General features: G+C 49.6%; 1 protein-coding gene across 6 annotated transcripts in view; it reads left to right on the plus strand.

Annotated features, from left to right (window-relative positions):
* The window catches only part of GPD2 (glycerol-3-phosphate dehydrogenase 2), a 59318-nt gene that overhangs the window by 4663 nt on the left and 38893 nt on the right, over positions 1–15762 (plus strand). For 5 of the 6 annotated variants that reach the window (XR_011152066.1, XM_069021368.1, XM_069021364.1 and 2 more), the window contains exons 2-6: positions 6169–6276; positions 11469–11637; positions 13125–13249; positions 14413–14510; positions 15455–15618. Coding sequence is in view for 5 of the 6 variants with exons in the window: in XM_069021368.1 (XP_068877469.1) it covers positions 6175–6276; positions 11469–11637; positions 13125–13249; positions 14413–14510; positions 15455–15618 (658 nt within the window). In the remaining variant the exon portion in view is untranslated. Of the gene's footprint in view, positions 1–5439; positions 5459–6168; positions 6277–11468; positions 11638–13124; positions 13250–14412; positions 14511–15454; positions 15619–15762 lie in introns of those variants that run through there. The other variant, XM_069021365.1, reaches the window with a different exon arrangement.

A 15762-nucleotide genomic window follows, 5' to 3' on the forward strand; every position in this document is an offset into this window, starting at 1 on the left:
TGTGTTTGAGAACCCAGAGTGGCCATGGGAGGCTCTAGGAGAGGATCTGGAGGATGGACGTGTCTGTGCTGTGTCAGCCGTGTTAGGACCCTCAGGAACCCTTCCTTGGGGTGTGTTGTTCCTCACCAGAGATCTGCCTTGCAGGGGAAGCATCTCCAGCTTGGGCTGGTTTAAGCTTTAATCAGTTCCTTTTCAGCTACTTCAGTTATTCTGGCCTGACATCCTGTGTAACATTAACCGCTCCCGGCTGCTCAAAGGCAATTGAGTGATAGCTGGTAGACGACCTGGTTAAGAGAGTGCTAATGGGGCTATTTTCTGGTTACATCCCCTTTTTCTTGTTAGTTGGCCACTTCCTGCATTGACACACCCTGAAAATGCCAGGAACAGACCAGTACAGCTTTAAAGGCTGAAAGTACCCTCAGTCAGAACTTAACTGTGGCCTTGCTGCTGCTGCTGTCACCGTGGCCACCTTCTAAGTAGCCCTGCCAGAGGGATGAGAGCTGGATTAGAGGGAGCTGAGCGTAGGAGTGCAGCTGTTTGGAGAGGCAGGAGCAGTGCAGGGCTCTCAGCTCAGCCCGGAGGGACATCGGTCTGCGCCTCTCATCATCCCAGACTTACCTGAGGAGCTTTGGGAAGGCAGGAATTAGACAATGCTCCTGCGCCAATGGCAAGTTATGCAAACTGTAGTGGAGATGATTATAAGTTTTCTATTTTTAAGCCTTGCATTGAATGACTCACTTTATTAGATGTGTTCGTTTGCGATGGAATGCGAAGCACCCGGATTCCATGGTAATGGCCTCGTAAAGCACACAGATATGCAACATAACAGATTGGGTTTCTCCTCCCAATTTACCGGGTTCTGCGTCTCAGCCGTGTCTGATGGCAGCGCGGGGCGGCTCACGCTGCTGCGGCGCAGCTCTGCAGCCTCGATCCATCTGTCCCTGCACTTCTGCTGGAATACTCATCCTGCTTTGCTCTCTAGCTCATGGCTCTGGGGCTCAATTCCCCCCCATTCCCCTTCCTTTCATTCCTTTCATTCTTTCCCCCAACTCTGGCCATGGGTTGCTCAGATCCAGCCCCATATCTTTGTAATTAGAAAGTACCTGCGTAGAGAAATGCTGGCGATTGTGGCACTTCCCCTTCGGTCACCTGCTGGCTCGGGTGGGAGTGGGTTGCACAACTCCGAAGAACACTCAGACAGTAGTCTGGCAGCTGGCTGGGCTGGGCATTACGGGAAGTAAAGGAGGCAAGTCACTCCCAGGAGCTGTGTCAGCCTCATGGGGACTGCGGGTGGCAGAGGTTTGTCGTGTTCAGAAGCATCCATTGAGGACCGGTGTTGAAATCCCTTCTTTAAAAACCAGGGTGTTAAGTGGTGCTTTGTAGGTTTTTGGGTTTGAAACATGGGGTTGAAAGTGAAGCGGTGTAAGCAGTGCATTAATTGCTGAAGTGGAGCCCAGGGTGGACACAGCAGGCCCAGGGTCTGATACCTGGGGAGGGTCACCTGGGGACCTCGCTGAGGCAGGGAGCTGGCCACCAGCCTGGGTCTGGAGTGGGAGACTCCTCTGGAAGTGACTATTACACGTTGCTGTAGTCCACGTGAGTGTGACTGAGCTGCTGGTTAAGGAAGGCACCAAGGAGGGAGCAGTTCCTACTGTGACTAGGGTTTGTATTAACTTTTGGAAATTGAAAGCAGGAACTTGCGCTGATAAATCTTTTACGTAGTTTCCATTTTGTGTAACTACTCTCCCCGCCCCTTTGTGTCCTTTCAAGTTTAAAACCTGTTTCTTCTTATCATGAATCCTTTAATAGCAGTTTGAGCTAATGTCCCTCTGAATCTTTACCAGTGCTCAGCTGTTCCCTGGGAGCTGTTCCCTGGGGTTATTGAACTCCTTGGACAGATCACTCTATGCAATAGCTACTCCTCGTGACATGCTCCTGGCTCTTCCCATGCCAGTCCAGGGCTCCTGCTCCTGCCACAGTTTGTTCTAGAGCCTGGCAGGGACCTCAGCCCGCCCTTCTGGTGAGGCCGTGGGTCCAAAGGTGCCATTTATGGCTTCTATTGAAACCAAGGGTAAGGCTTAACGTGCAGGTTTACTGTATCAGATGGCACTGGCAGCACTAAAACACTCTGAGCCGCTTTTAAAGGTGACTCAGAATATTTGTGTGATGGAAAGATGACATATTTCTGACTGTAGTGCTTCTCATGCTGGTTGCTATTATAATTTTCATTAAAATAAAATTCTGCTTCTGTCACAAGGTATTGATCTCAGCTTGGAAGAGAGGCAGGTTTCAGTACCTGCTCACGGAAGAGGAGGGGTTTGTCAGCGTGGGCTCTTCCCTGGCACAGCCTTGGTGGGAAGCACACGGGCTGCGTTGCTTCCCCTTTCATCTGCGCTCGGCTGTACCCCGCTCGGAGCCGGCAGCAGCCGTCTGGGGCAGAGCTGGGGCAAAAACCCATGGCTGTCTGTTCGGAGCCTCCGAGTTCTCTCCGGCTTTGGGGCCACCGAGGCAGCGTTCAAGTCGTCCTCCGGTCCAGAGGAGACCTCGTGTGCCGTTTCCTGCGTGCCGTGCCGCTCCTGTCGGGCAGAAGCCGGGATGTGCCGTGCCCGGGCACAGCCCGGGACAGCCTGGCACGGCGGTGCCCGGGCTCTGCCCGCCTGCAGCCCCTGCCGTGCCCGCAGCTCACCCAGCCTCACCCAAAGACATCTTCTCACACTTCGCAAACGGGGGCTCGCGGTTCCCGGGATGCAACTGGGCTGTTCCAGGTGTAAAAGCACCGTCTGCCGGGCTGGAATGCCTGTCTGGCTTTGTGCTGGAGTGGCTTATGCTAAGCCCTGTTTTCCTTTCCCTCCTGAATAAGCTTCTCTTAGGGATGGTGAGCAAGATTGATGTGGCAATTTGAGCAGCTGGTCTCCTGGGAGAGTTCCTTTCTCGGGAGAATTGCCTGTAATCGGCTCTCAGCTCTGAGGAGAGCTAATGCCACACACCCCGGGGCTGGCAAGAAGCGGGGAGCCCTGAGGCCAGAAATCCTCCTGTACAGGGGCACCGAGCCCCTTCCTGGGTGTTAGAGATGCTACCTGAATGGTGAAAGTGGGAAAGCTGTTCCCTGTGGCACATCTAATGTCCCTTCAGCGTGGCTGGAACAGCCGTACCCACAGTGAGACAGGGTCAGCTCCCGCTGGGAGCGATCCCGACCCTATTCCCAGTGTGCCTGCACCTTCGTGCCCACCACGGTCATCCCTGGCGCTCACCACTGCTGTCCCTGCGTTACTGTGAACAGGAATTAATGAGCTGCTGAAGTCTGGCTGTCCTTCATTTATCTACATAGAGGAATATTTATGGCCTGAATTGGTAGAGGAGCTTGTAGGGCTCCCAGCAGCTCTGTGTGACAGGAGAGTGCATCCAGGTGGGGGTCAGGCCCTGCTCCCAGGAAACAAGGGACAGGACAGGAGGGAATGGCCTCAAGCGGATGCAGTAATGATTTTGTACTCCCAAACTAAAGACATAAATGTCAAATAGCTACATTATTTCTTCAGTTTTTAAAATGCAGGGGAGTGTTGGATTTGGGGATTTTTTTTTTTACAAGTATTGATAAAATTCATGTTAAAAAGGCCTCCTAGAACTTGCAGTCTTAAGATAATGATTTTCTTCCTTGAAAAACAAAAATAAATTACTTTTAGAGCTGTCTGGGAAACCATTTTTAAAGGAAGCTGGTGTAGGTGACAATCATTGAGCTTCTTAGTGGTTTGTGTGCCTTGTGCTCGAATTCCATGAAAAGGAATGGTGTAACTCTGGCAGGTGTGTCCGTGGTGTCCAAAAGGAAGCCTCAGGAGAGGTCTAAGCCAGGGGACAAGAAGCAGGGATGAGTGTTGGCTGTGCTTTCAGGAGCCCTGGCTCCAAACAGGGATGGACAGGGATTGTGCTTCAGCCATCACCCTTCTTCCTGAGCTCATACAGCAAGGAAAGGGCACACTTCCCTTTGTTTTCCTTCAAGGCAGCATCTCTGCAGACCTGTGAGATGGCTCCTTGGAAGATGCTAATTTACTCCTTTTCAACTCCCTGGATTGTTGTGTTCCAGCACAGGCCCTTGGAGGGTTTCAGGCTCTCGAAGCGACTCCTTTGCTGCTGCGTGAGGGGTGTGAAACTACTCTGGTACTGCCACCAACCTCTCCTCAGAGAGCAGAGCTGTTGTTCCTGACTCCTGGAAGCCTTGGGTAGAGGTGTGTGTGTCCCACAGTGCTGGCTGGTGCGTGTGCAGTACTCCTGTCGCCGTCCGTGTCGCGTGGCTGCAGGTGGGACGGGAGCGATGCCGACTGTCTGAGCTCCTCCAGTGCAGCGGGAATGTTCCAGCTGCTCTTTTAGTTCCTGTGCTGTCCTGGATTCCATCTTGTGGTACAGCTTTGTGACTATCCCTAGTCTTCCTCCCTGTTTTCACAGAGGTGCTGTAGCCTTTGAGGCCAGGCCTCCACAGTAGCTTTCCTCCCAGGAGCTTTCCTTGCTGGGGTTTTGTCTGTCACCTTTCCCTTTCCCTCCTCCCTGTCACGGCACAAAGGAAAGACGAAGTTGATCTTTTTGTGACCGTAGTAAGAAGTAAATGGAAAATGTGATACAAGAAAGACTCATGGTGGGAATCTCCTAGAGCATAAACGCCCGTCTTTGGAAAAACTCATGGGAAGCTGCAAGTCTTGGCCTTCTGTACATGATCCCTTACATAAAGTTTGTACACACAACAGCTCTGCATCGAATGCCTGTGCCAGAAATGTGTGGGGAATTTCCCCCACGCTGAGGGTGCTGCAGGCAAAGTGCTCAGGGAATGAGGTCAAGGTTTGGATTGGGAGGGACTTTAAAACTCATCTTGTTCCATGGGCAGGGACACCTTCCACTTTCCTAGGTTGCTCCAAGCCCTGTCCAACCTGGCCTTGGACACTTCCAGGGATCCAGGGGCGGCCGCAGCTTTTCTGGGCACCCTGTGCCAGGGCCTGCCCCCCCTCACAGGGAGGAATTTCTTCCTTTGAGGCATTCCAGCCTGGGAACATGTCTCTGTGTACAGCATGTGCAGGTACACGAGCAGTTGAGTGAAGTGCCCTGGTTGTGGGTTTGTGTCCTGACAAATGTCAGGGGAGGCTGCCAGGGCCATTCCTGCCCAGCCTGGGATGGGGAACTGCCCTGGCTCCCTGCGCCTGGCCCCGGGGCTGCTCCCCATGCGTGGGAAGTCTGCTGGTGCTCCAGTCTTGGCACGGGGCTTCACACATCGTCTGCCTCTGCTCTAAACTTTATTGGTGCTAAATCAGTTGTCTGGAGGCTGCTGGGGAATGTGTGGCCTGGACAGGGGTGTCCCCGTGTGCGGAGGGCCCGGAGCGCTGGTGGGATCCCCGGCCGGGATGGATGCTGTCCCTAACGCGGCTCGAGCCCCCGCGGGCCGGCAAGATGGAGTGCGCTGTGCCTGCTTAAGATTCAGGTCAGTCCCATGCAAATTGGTCATTCAGGATCCGAACACTGGGTCTATTAAGAATTTGCCTGACCCACATAGGGCTGGTTTCAAGCCCTCAGGAGCTGGGTGATAAAGTGCCACCCTGCTTTCGAGCCGCTTAATCCCATCCCTGTCTGTGCTGCTGCTTCTCGCTGAGGGCCCTGCTCCTGCCTGCACGGCGTCGCTCCACCACCATCCCAGGGTAGGGCAGGCTGGACAATTCCTGCCTGGAAGGCAGGAGGGAGTGCTGTTAAGCTCCTGGGATTGTAGCAGTAGTTTGATGGGACGGGTGGGGAGCTGAAGGAGATGTTGAGGAGCAGATCTGATGTGGTGTTGGGATAAGGATTTGGTGGCCCTGTGACTGGGGACAGGCTGCTCCTGGTCTGCCTTTGGCTTGGGGTTGGCAGTACCTGTCACGTACTCAAGGCTCACTGTGGAGGGTGTGTATCTACTCAGATCTACATACCCTTTCCTCCTTCGGCTTTCTCAGCAAACACCAGAGCACTCCGGCTTGCCTCTGTCTAGACTTTGTTTAGAAGTTATTAATATTGCAGTGAAAGTCTCTAATTAAGACATTGTTACCCTAAATTTCAACTTGTCACAACATTGTCATTAGTTTCTTCAAACGGTCTATTCTGTGTGTACCAGATCCTGACATGGTAAAACTGCCAATTAATTTTTATCTCCTTTTCTTCCAGTAAAAAATGGCATTTCAGAAGGCAGTGAAAGGAACTGCTCTCATTGGAGGAGGTGCCATAGCAACAGTTTTTGGCCTCTCTCAATTTTCTCAGTATAGAAACAAACACGTAAGTATTAATTATGATTTCTGATAAAATAGGAAACTTAAAATCTGTCAGAGCATATGTCAGGCTTGTACAAATAGTTTTAAAAAATGACCTTTGGGTGCCACTGTGGGCTTTGCTTAGTTGTAGGAGGAATGGAAAGACCTGATTGAAGTAAAAGCACTGTCTGGACAGTATTTTCAAGCTTAGAAGTTGGAATTGAAACCACCAGTGCTACCTCTGAACATCTCAGCTTCAAAACAGTCCTGGTGCCAGCTCCTGTTGGGTTCCTAGGGCTGGGGACAGGATCTGTGCCAAGGAGGTCGTTGGGCAGGCTCCTGTTGCCTCTGGTGGGCACAGCCCAGCCCTGGTGAGCCGGGCTCACTCCAGGGCAGTGCTCCAGGTGAGGGTGCATGGACAGAGGCAGTTCCCCCAGCAGCCAAGGGCGATGTTGGATAGAGAAAGAGGTGCAGCACATCCCAGCCTCAGTTTGCGTGCTGGATCCTGCTGCTGGAGAAAACAGATTTCCCTGGCATATCTGCTCCTCCCAGCAGGGTTGGAGTGTCTGTGCTCTTGAACTCCCTCCTCAATCATTGCACCAGGGGCTTGTTTGGGTTGGAAAATTCCTCCAAGACTCCAAGTCCAACCATTCCCCCACACTAAGGCCACCATGATCCATGTCCCCAAGTGCCACATCCACAACGGCTTTTAAATCCCTTTTCTGGCCGTTTCTGTGGGGAGGAGGAGGAGGAGCAGCTGGGAATGAGATGAGTCATTTCTGGGGAGCCAAGCTGGGAAGTGGATAAGCCAGGATGCTTATGGCTTCAGATACTGTTGCAGAAAATAAACCCCAGCATTTCAAGTGAGCTCCCCATCGGGTTGTCTGCCTTGCTCCAAGCTGATAATGCTCTCTCCAGAGTCTTTATCCCGGGGTTTCACAGCCTGGCTTCATTACTGTCAAAAATGGCAGCTGCAACTTTTAGGACTGTAAAATAAGGGGAGCTGGAAGGGAAGAGTCACCTGGAGAGCTCACTTGTTGCATATTATCTGCAGTATTCCAGAATTTAGGGAGTTCCCATTTTTCTGGGGATGGATGGCCACTATGAACTTCCAGAGACAGATTACACCCCAGGATTTTACAGAGTGTGGTCATGGTGTCAGAATGACAGAACCACTTGTTCTTTTATCCCAACTAATTTTTCTGTTCACACACATGTGCTGACATTTTGAGTCACATTTATGCAACTGAAATTGAATCATTGAATCACAGAACAGTATGGATTGAAAGGACCCTTAAAGCTCATATCATTCCACCCCTGCCCTATCCCTGGAAGTGTCCCAGGCCAGGCTGGACAGGGTTTGGAGCAGCCTGGGAAGTGGAAGGTGTGGAACATGGCAGGGGGTGGAAGAGGATGATCTTTAAGGTCCCTTCCAACCCAAACCAGTCTGGCATTCTGTGATGTGGCCTCGAACACCCAGACACCTGCCTAGCCCAGGTGGGGCAGTGAGCCTTTGCTGGCCGTTTCACCAGCACTTCCTGCGCTAATGGGGACAGAAAATTGGAGGTACCAGATCCTCCTGCTTCCTGACCAAATTGCTGCATTCTGGTTTTTTGGGCCCTTCTTTAATGCATCAACCTAAGCAGGCTGGTGGCAGGTGTGAGATGGGGTGTTCTTGGATATGCCAGGTTGAACTGGAGACCACTGCTGGCTTTTCTTCCCCCTCTGCCCTTGTGATCACTAAGAGGAAAGGCCATGCTTTGGTTTGGAGTTGAAGATTCTGCTGTCCTTTCCCAGTCCTGCTCTTCCTGGTGTGTGTTGTTGGTCAGTAGAAATGGCTCGGCAAGGTGGATCCAAGAGTGTGATAATATGATAATGCAGGGTCTGCTTTGGGGAGTTTTAATTACTGTATTTTTTTGTTAAATGAATAAGGATGATGAATTTGACTCTGCAAACCTACCTGGAGATTTACAGTAGCAAATTAACGAGAGCACTGGCTTATGGATTACTAGATCGCTTTATAACTTGATGATTAAATTCAAACTGCCAAACTAAATTCCTCTCACTAAGAGCGTAATCAAAACCATTCAGGGAACTCTTGCCTGAGAAATTGTAGATATAAACAGCAATTGCTTATTTCAGTAAACACACTTGTTCACTGCCAAACTAATCACGTTACTGCAGATGGAATCCCTGTGTGCAGCTTTTCTTCACTCCCCCATTTAATTGACAGCAAGATGCATCATATCTATATCAATTCCTGGTACTAATCACTCTGCTTATATTCCAGGGCTAATCTCCACACTCTGGCTATACCAGGGGCTGGATGCTGGGGACTCTGCTCTGGGCTCTGCTAGGAGTCATTTGTTGTAGATAATGGGTTTAAGAACAAACCAAAACATGGAGTCAAACCCACCTGATGCCAGTATTTCATGAACTCCAAATCTGGCTTTTCTGGTGTTCTATTATTCTCCTGAAGTTAAGTAGTATGCTTGGAAAATTGTCTGGAAGTGCAGTGCAAAGTGAATTGGGAGGTGGGGATTTTCTTTCTCTAGAGCTCATGGAAGCTGAGCACGTGTGGTTGAGCTTGATCACCCAAAACACGTGCAAGACAGAGCCACGGGTGTTTTTAGTGTTCCCAATTTCCTTGTGACTGCTGTCTGGGAGCAGCTGCTGTGTGCTGTGGCTGGGATGCTCCTGCAGTGCTGAAGCAGCAGCTCTGCGAGGGGAAGCAGGAGCCGCTGGCCCTGGCCCTGCAGCCCCGACTGCTGCAGCCCTGTCGGTGCTGGGTGTTCCAGGGAACGTCTTGGATGTGCTGCATTCCCATCCCCTTCTGGGAGGGAGAGCTGGGAGCCATGGTTGGAGCACTGGCAGAGCAATGTGTCACAGCCACCAAGGAGCAAGTGGGGACAGAAACAGCTGGATCCTCTCACTGTCTCCCGTCTTGGGTCCATCACTCCCTGGAAAAACGTGTTCTGGAACTGCATCAGTGTTCCATTCTTTATAGAGGTTGTGTCTGTCCCATCCCTGGCAGTGTCCCAGGCCAGGTGTGGTGTGGCTTGGAGCAATCTGGGATAGTGGAAGGTGTCCTTGCCCATGGCAGGGGGTGGAACGAGGTGGCCTTTAAGGTCCTTTCCAACCCAAACCATTCTGGGATTCTGTGACACGTTTCTATTATACTTGAGGAATAGAAAAGCTTTATAGTAGTGCTAGAGGTGAGAGGGCCAGTGAGAGAGCAGGGCAAGAGGCAGGAGGATGCGGGAATGGACAGAATTCCATGGCCAGAAGAATAACATGGAATTTCTTTGAAGTGCCCAAACTTTGTTCCTCCTCCAGTGATCTTTGCCAGCAGCCACACGTTAATGTGTAAACACGAGGCTCATCAGGATTCACCTCTCTGCTTCCCAGCTTTGTGTGTGCCTCAGGAGCTGTGGGCTCTGTTTGAGGGCTGCTCTGCCTGTAAACACCAGGTAATGAGCAGACCTTTGTTGCAGCGTTTGCAGCCAGGGCTGAGCTGGGCACAGTTGGGCGAGTGCTCAGTGCAGCTCCTGGGTGCCCCACATGGGCTGGGGGGACAGAGCTGATCCCACAGGGATCACCACACTTGGGAAAAACCAGTGGTCGTGCTAGGATTTGTTCCAAATCTTAGTTTTTCTTTCTTGTCCCCAGTCCCTCTCCAGCTCTCCTGGGGCTCTGAGCTCTCCCTGTGTCCTTCCCTTCTCCAGGGGAACATTCCCAGCTCTCCCAGCCGGGCTCCAGAGCAGAGGGGCTCCAGCCCTGGAGCAGCTCTGGGGTCTCCTCTGGACTTGTTAGATCCTCACTGTGAAGTGAAGGACTCTGTCTCCAGCCCGACTTTCCCCATGGATTGAATTGTACCACACATGCAGAGACAGTGTTGCTGCTGTCCTGAGTGGTTTTCACCAGCTGCTTGCATTAGGGTCAATATCATCCCTGATTGCAGGATGGATCTGCTCAGTGGTTACTTTTGGAATATGCACTTCCCTGAGTCATGGCTGCTAGTTACTAGATTTTATTTTCAGCTCTACAGTAGTGAGAGGGACACAGAACTGATGCATTTAAATCATGATACTGCTGAGGAATGAGGAAATAATTCTGAACAAAAATATTTAGGTTGCATGCACCATATAATCTGAACTGAGGCTTTTTGTGCTTGGCTGGAAAGGAGTTTCTGTGGTTTGTCACTTGAATTTTTATTAGTTTGCTCTTTCCTGTCTGGGAGATCTGGACAGAAGCTATTCTGCATAGTTAAGTCTGCCATTTGGCCTGGAGAGTGGGCCATGCTCAGACCTTAAATTAGGTCCTAAATTAGGGTTAAACAGGTTTTTCTGGTGTTCAAAGTGTTTATAATTTTCAAGAAAGTCTGGAAATGTTTAGAATTCAGCTTAAGTTGATGTTAACAGCAGAGAGCCTTCAGAGACTGCTCAAACCCTTCACACTTAAATCATGGTCCGTGGTAGGTGACTGAGCATCAGCCCTTCTCTCCACAGTCACTGCACAGACAGCAGCACTGGCTCCGGGAATATCAGCCCAAACAGATTCCCAGGGCTGTTCCAGGAATGTGTGAACTTGCCTGGAAGCTGCCACATCATTAGGCTTTGTCACTTTCAAGTTGTATTTTAACGTGCTGTAGGACGTTATAATAAATAAACTGCACTGCTTAGAAGTTTCTCAAAAAGGATGTGAAATTAGAGTTTCCTTGGTGTTTCAGTGCCCTACATTTGACAATCACATCACTCCTGAACCTCAGCAAACCTGAGCTTGGGTTAATGCCACTGTATGAGATGTAAAATGTACACTCAGCTCTGTGTCCTTTGTGTGGTGGGTTTTTTGGTAGAGTCAAGAGCCCAACTGTGTCTGTTTATTAAAATGCTTCCTTTGTAATGTTTATTAAAGTAACAACAGCATCCTGTAACATTTGAGTGTTCCTAGAAGTAATTAATACAGGTAGTAGCACTTGAGTGCAGCGTTACATTGAGGTGGGCAAGGTGAAGTAAGCGTGTAGTAACACTTCATGGTTTTAGTACTGTTTACTCCTCAGTGTTTAATACAATATTATTATTAAATATGGCTGGGAATATGTGAGTTTACCTTTCTGGTTCTAGAAAAGGCTGTGTTTTGGGGGGTGTCTGTCCCCCATATGTGTGTGTGTATGCAAAACAAAGCCAGGGCCTCATGGGCTGCGTTCAACCTTTGCAGGGTGCCTTGGTGCAGGTTCAAGCTGCAGAAGGTGCTCCAGTAAGAAAGGACCATCTCCCCACAAGAGAGCAGCAGATTCTGGCCCTGCAAACCAGCGGTGAATTCGATGTCCTTGTCATCGGCGGGGGAGCCACGGGCTGTGGCTGTGCTCTGGATGCGGCCACCAGAGGTAAAGGCCTGGAGTTGCAGGCTCCCTCTTGAGTCACCTGGCTTATAAGAAACTTCTCAGGCTGGCTTTTCAGAAGTACTCGAAGGTAGAGGAGGGGTTATCCTGATTAGGAAACCTCTGCTCTCAGAAGGCAAAAGGACCCTGAAGAAGGTCACTCAGCAGGTCCGTGCTCCCGTTGACCCCCCTTTGGGGGATTGGCCAGAGTAGAGAGCCCTGAAGTTCTCAGGTTCTTTAACCTGGACATGTGCCTCAGAAACAGAGGCAAAACTGACCCCAGGAGTGTTTTGCAGTTGGAGCTGGAAAACACCTGTCCAGGAGGTGTGGTAATATGAAATGGATCAAGCAGTAGGGTCTGACCATAGGGAGATGAGTCCAAACTCCAGCCTGGTTGTTATATTTAATAACATGGGACAAAGAACAACTTGGGATCTCTTCACTTCTGCCTCTGCTGGGCTTTGGCAGAAAGTGCAGTTGTAAAGCAGACAGAAATTATCACAGTTAATCTCTGTTTATCCTTTTCTTGGAGATACTGGTTATATCAGTAGGTTTCTGAGGTGTGAAATATTCACGGGCATTTGGTTAATGAGTTGTGTCTCAATGCTGTTCATTCATGGAACTTGCTCTTTTATCGTGTTTGCTTCGCTTAACAACAGATTTTGCTTTTCGTGTGTTTGATAAATCTTCACCAAATTATTTCTGATTGTGTCCATTAATCTTCAGTCACATTTGACAAAAATAAATTGCTCTGATCTTTGTAAGTTACCAGTAATAATTAGATTTTTTTGAGGACATAAAAGTTTTGGGAGACCAAGAGATGTTAAAATCTCTGTGCTGGCACTGCTGAGGCCCCCCTAGTGCTGTGTCCAGTTCTGGGTCCCTCATGACAAGAAGGACACCGAAGGGCTGGAGCATGGTTGGACTCAGTGATCCTGGGGGGTCTTTCCCACCCAAGGGATTCAGTGGTTAAGTCTGATCAGACTATTTCCTGTGTGTGTCAGAATTCCAAGTGTGTCCCATGCTCTCTGGCTCTCCCCTGGTTTTGGGCACCGCTGAAGCAAACTCCAAGTAAGCAGAGCTGCCAGTTGTCTCCCTCTCTGGAATGCCACTTAAATTGTTAGTGCAAGAGGTTTAGAGCTCTCTGCTGCAAAGGGTTAAAAGTGTCCATGAAACCCCTCTGTTCCTGCCATGCATCCAAGCTCTCATTTGCTTGCGGGAGCGTGGCCCCCGTAATGTGCCGTAATGCCTTTCCATTGTGAAATATCCAGCTTTTAATGTGCTTCTGTTTAAGTTCTGCTTTGGCTTTTCCCTCAGGAAGAAGGCTAAAATTTTTCATTACAATATAGACAGTGCGCTACACTTTGAATACAAATTTATCCATGTACAGAGTAATTTTTCTTGTGATTGTCTCTACCCTAGAGAAGTGTCTTTAATGAATTACATACAAATTGTGTAATTTAAGAAGTTAATTTGGTTTTCTGGTAACACAGGACTAAAAACAGCCCTTCTAGAAAGAGATGATTTCTCATCAGGGACCAGCAGCAGGAGCACTAAATTGATCCATGGTGGAGTGAGGTACCTCCAGAAGGCCATCATGAAGTTGGATTTCGAGCAGGTAATTGTTTGTGCTGGTTGTTAAGCAAAAATTGCTGGTAGACACTTCACTGTCCCAGTTAGACCTGAGTCTCCTTTTGAGCTTTTCAGTGTTGTATTGCACAGCCACTGTGCATGGGAAGTGTCTTCTCTGGGGGAGCTCTCCAGGCTCGGGAAGGCAGTGCTTTGATGGGCAGTGCCAGTGCCACGCCAAGTAGGCTGTGGGTTTTGGGAAAGGCAGGCAGAGACAGGGCTGATCTGAGAATAAAAAGAGCTTAAAATAAAATAAAATGAGATGGGTAATGTCATGAGCTGGGGGGAGTGAGTGGCTGTCCTGCTCTGGAACGGGGAGAGAAAAGATCGTAAATGAGTGATTTAATTTGGAATGGGGGAAAAATATTGTAAATGAGCGACTTATTTTGGAATAGGGAAAAGAAGATGGTAAATGAGTGATTTATTTTGGCATGGAGCAAGAAAATACAGTAAATGAGTGATAGTGTATAAATGCCTTTGTGTATTCTTGTGTGGGTGGAAGCCTGAGATCCCTGTTCTGAGGAATCACATTGTCCTCCCATTGGAACCTCTCAAAGTATGTTTCAGTAGTTGTAATGCTGCTGCAGAAAAGGTGACTTTTTGGGGGAAATATCCAAACCCTGCAGTTATCCACCTATAGAAACCCACCTTTTTTGCCAAAGAACAACTCCACATTGATGAACATTGATTGGTTTGGAGAAGAATCCTTCTGCATTTGCAGCTTGGAGTTAGGGTGGGATTGAACTGTGAGAATTGGCATGGAAGCTGTGCTGTGGGATGAGTCCTAGCCCTCCTGAAGTGCCTCCTGCCCCTCGTTAGGGCAACGTGCTTGTTGTGCTTTACGTTCAAATGAAAAATTACACAATTGAGCTGCCAAGACACCAAGATGAAACTACTGAAACTTAATTTTATTGGGGATCCTTTTCCTTAACCTCTGAGTTTTTCAGCAGATCACAGTGTGGTTTTGAAAGCCCAGTGTCAATGGTATGAGGTGTTGATACTTCAATAAAGTCTCTTGTTGAGCATTTCCACTGGCACCAAGGGTGGGTGGTGTGGGACTGATGGTGGCTGGTGTTCTGCAGTACAGGAGGGTGAGGGAGGCTCTGGAGGAGGCTGGATGGTGTGGGACTGATGGTGGCTGGTGTTTTGCAGTACAGGATGGTGAAGGAGGCTCTGGAGGAGCGTGCACACCTGCTGCAGAGCGCGCCCCACCTCTCGGCCCCGCTGCCCATCATGCTCCCCATCTACAAGTAAGCTCTGCTGTGCTTTCTCTCCTTTCACTTGGCTTCTCACAAGCAAATCCTGGCCTGGGAGAGATTTCTTAAAGCTGTCCCAGGCTGTGTCCTCCAGCAGTGGGGGGAAGCTGCTGGGTTGCAGAAGCACAAAGTTCTCTTGTGCCTCAGCCAGCAGTCTCTGCTTTGGGGGGCACATCCTGGGGTGCAGCTCTTCAATGCCCTCCCAGCACCCAAACTGGAGAGAGCTCTCATTCCCAGGATGTATTTGCTATTCTTTCAGTGCACCCTTGTCCTCAGCACACGCCCTCCCAGTATTCCCAGCAAGGTGCTGTTCTGTCCATACAAGCACAGGGCAGTTGGGTATGGGCAGAACAGGTTCCTCCTCCTCTGAGGAAGACACTCAGTGCTTTGGGTTAGGTTTTTGGTCTGTAAGAGCAATTACTCACTGGAACAAGCTGCTTAGAGCAGGGAGGTTTTGCAGAAGGAACTTAATTTTATTGAGACCATTCCTGTCTTTATTACTCCTGTCTTAGTGGGAGGGGCTTGTGAGGGCTGGAACTTGTGTAGGTCAGTGGTTGCCTGCGTTTATCGTGGTCCTGTTTGTGCAGGCCTTAGACTGTGCCTGGGAGAGTGCTCTTAGCTCGCACACACAGCTTCAGTAGCTCACACAGAGGCACAAAAGCCCTGTTTAGATCCTGATTCTAGAGCAAATAAAGCCTTGAATCTGCTTGACTCACTGCAGGGAGTAGCTCAGCTGAAAACAGTAGCAAACAACGCCTAAGTCTGGAGTATTTACGTTGTCTTGTTACCATGAGCTTGTGTGCTGTCCAAGGTAAAACTGCTGTAAGAACATTCTGTGTTCCTCACCGTGTTCTGTATTACAATGACAGCACGTGCAGGCACTTCTGAATGCTTCATTTGTATTTTTTTTTCCCTCCATGGTACTTCTTTCCCCTCAGGTGGTGGCAGCTGCCGTACTACTGGGTTGGGATAAAGCTGTATGACCTGGTGGCAGGCAGCCAGTGCCTGAAGAGCAGCTATGTCCTCACCAAGTCCCGGGCCCTGGAGCTGTTCCCCATGCTGCGCAAGGACAAGCTGGTCGGAGCCATTGTCTACTACGATGGTGCGTTGCCTCTCTGCCTGTTCTGTGTCCACATGGTTTGGGTTTGGGGTTAAAATGATGCCATGAAGATTTTTTGCCTTTTCTTTTATACCCCTGTTACACCTTTTTACAACTTCTGTATTCTTACTGCTTTTTGCCTACATT

The sequence above is a fragment of the Aphelocoma coerulescens genome, chromosome 7 (genome assembly GCF_041296385.1).
Source record: "Aphelocoma coerulescens isolate FSJ_1873_10779 chromosome 7, UR_Acoe_1.0, whole genome shotgun sequence".
Lineage (NCBI taxonomy): Eukaryota > Metazoa > Chordata > Aves > Passeriformes > Corvidae > Aphelocoma > Aphelocoma coerulescens.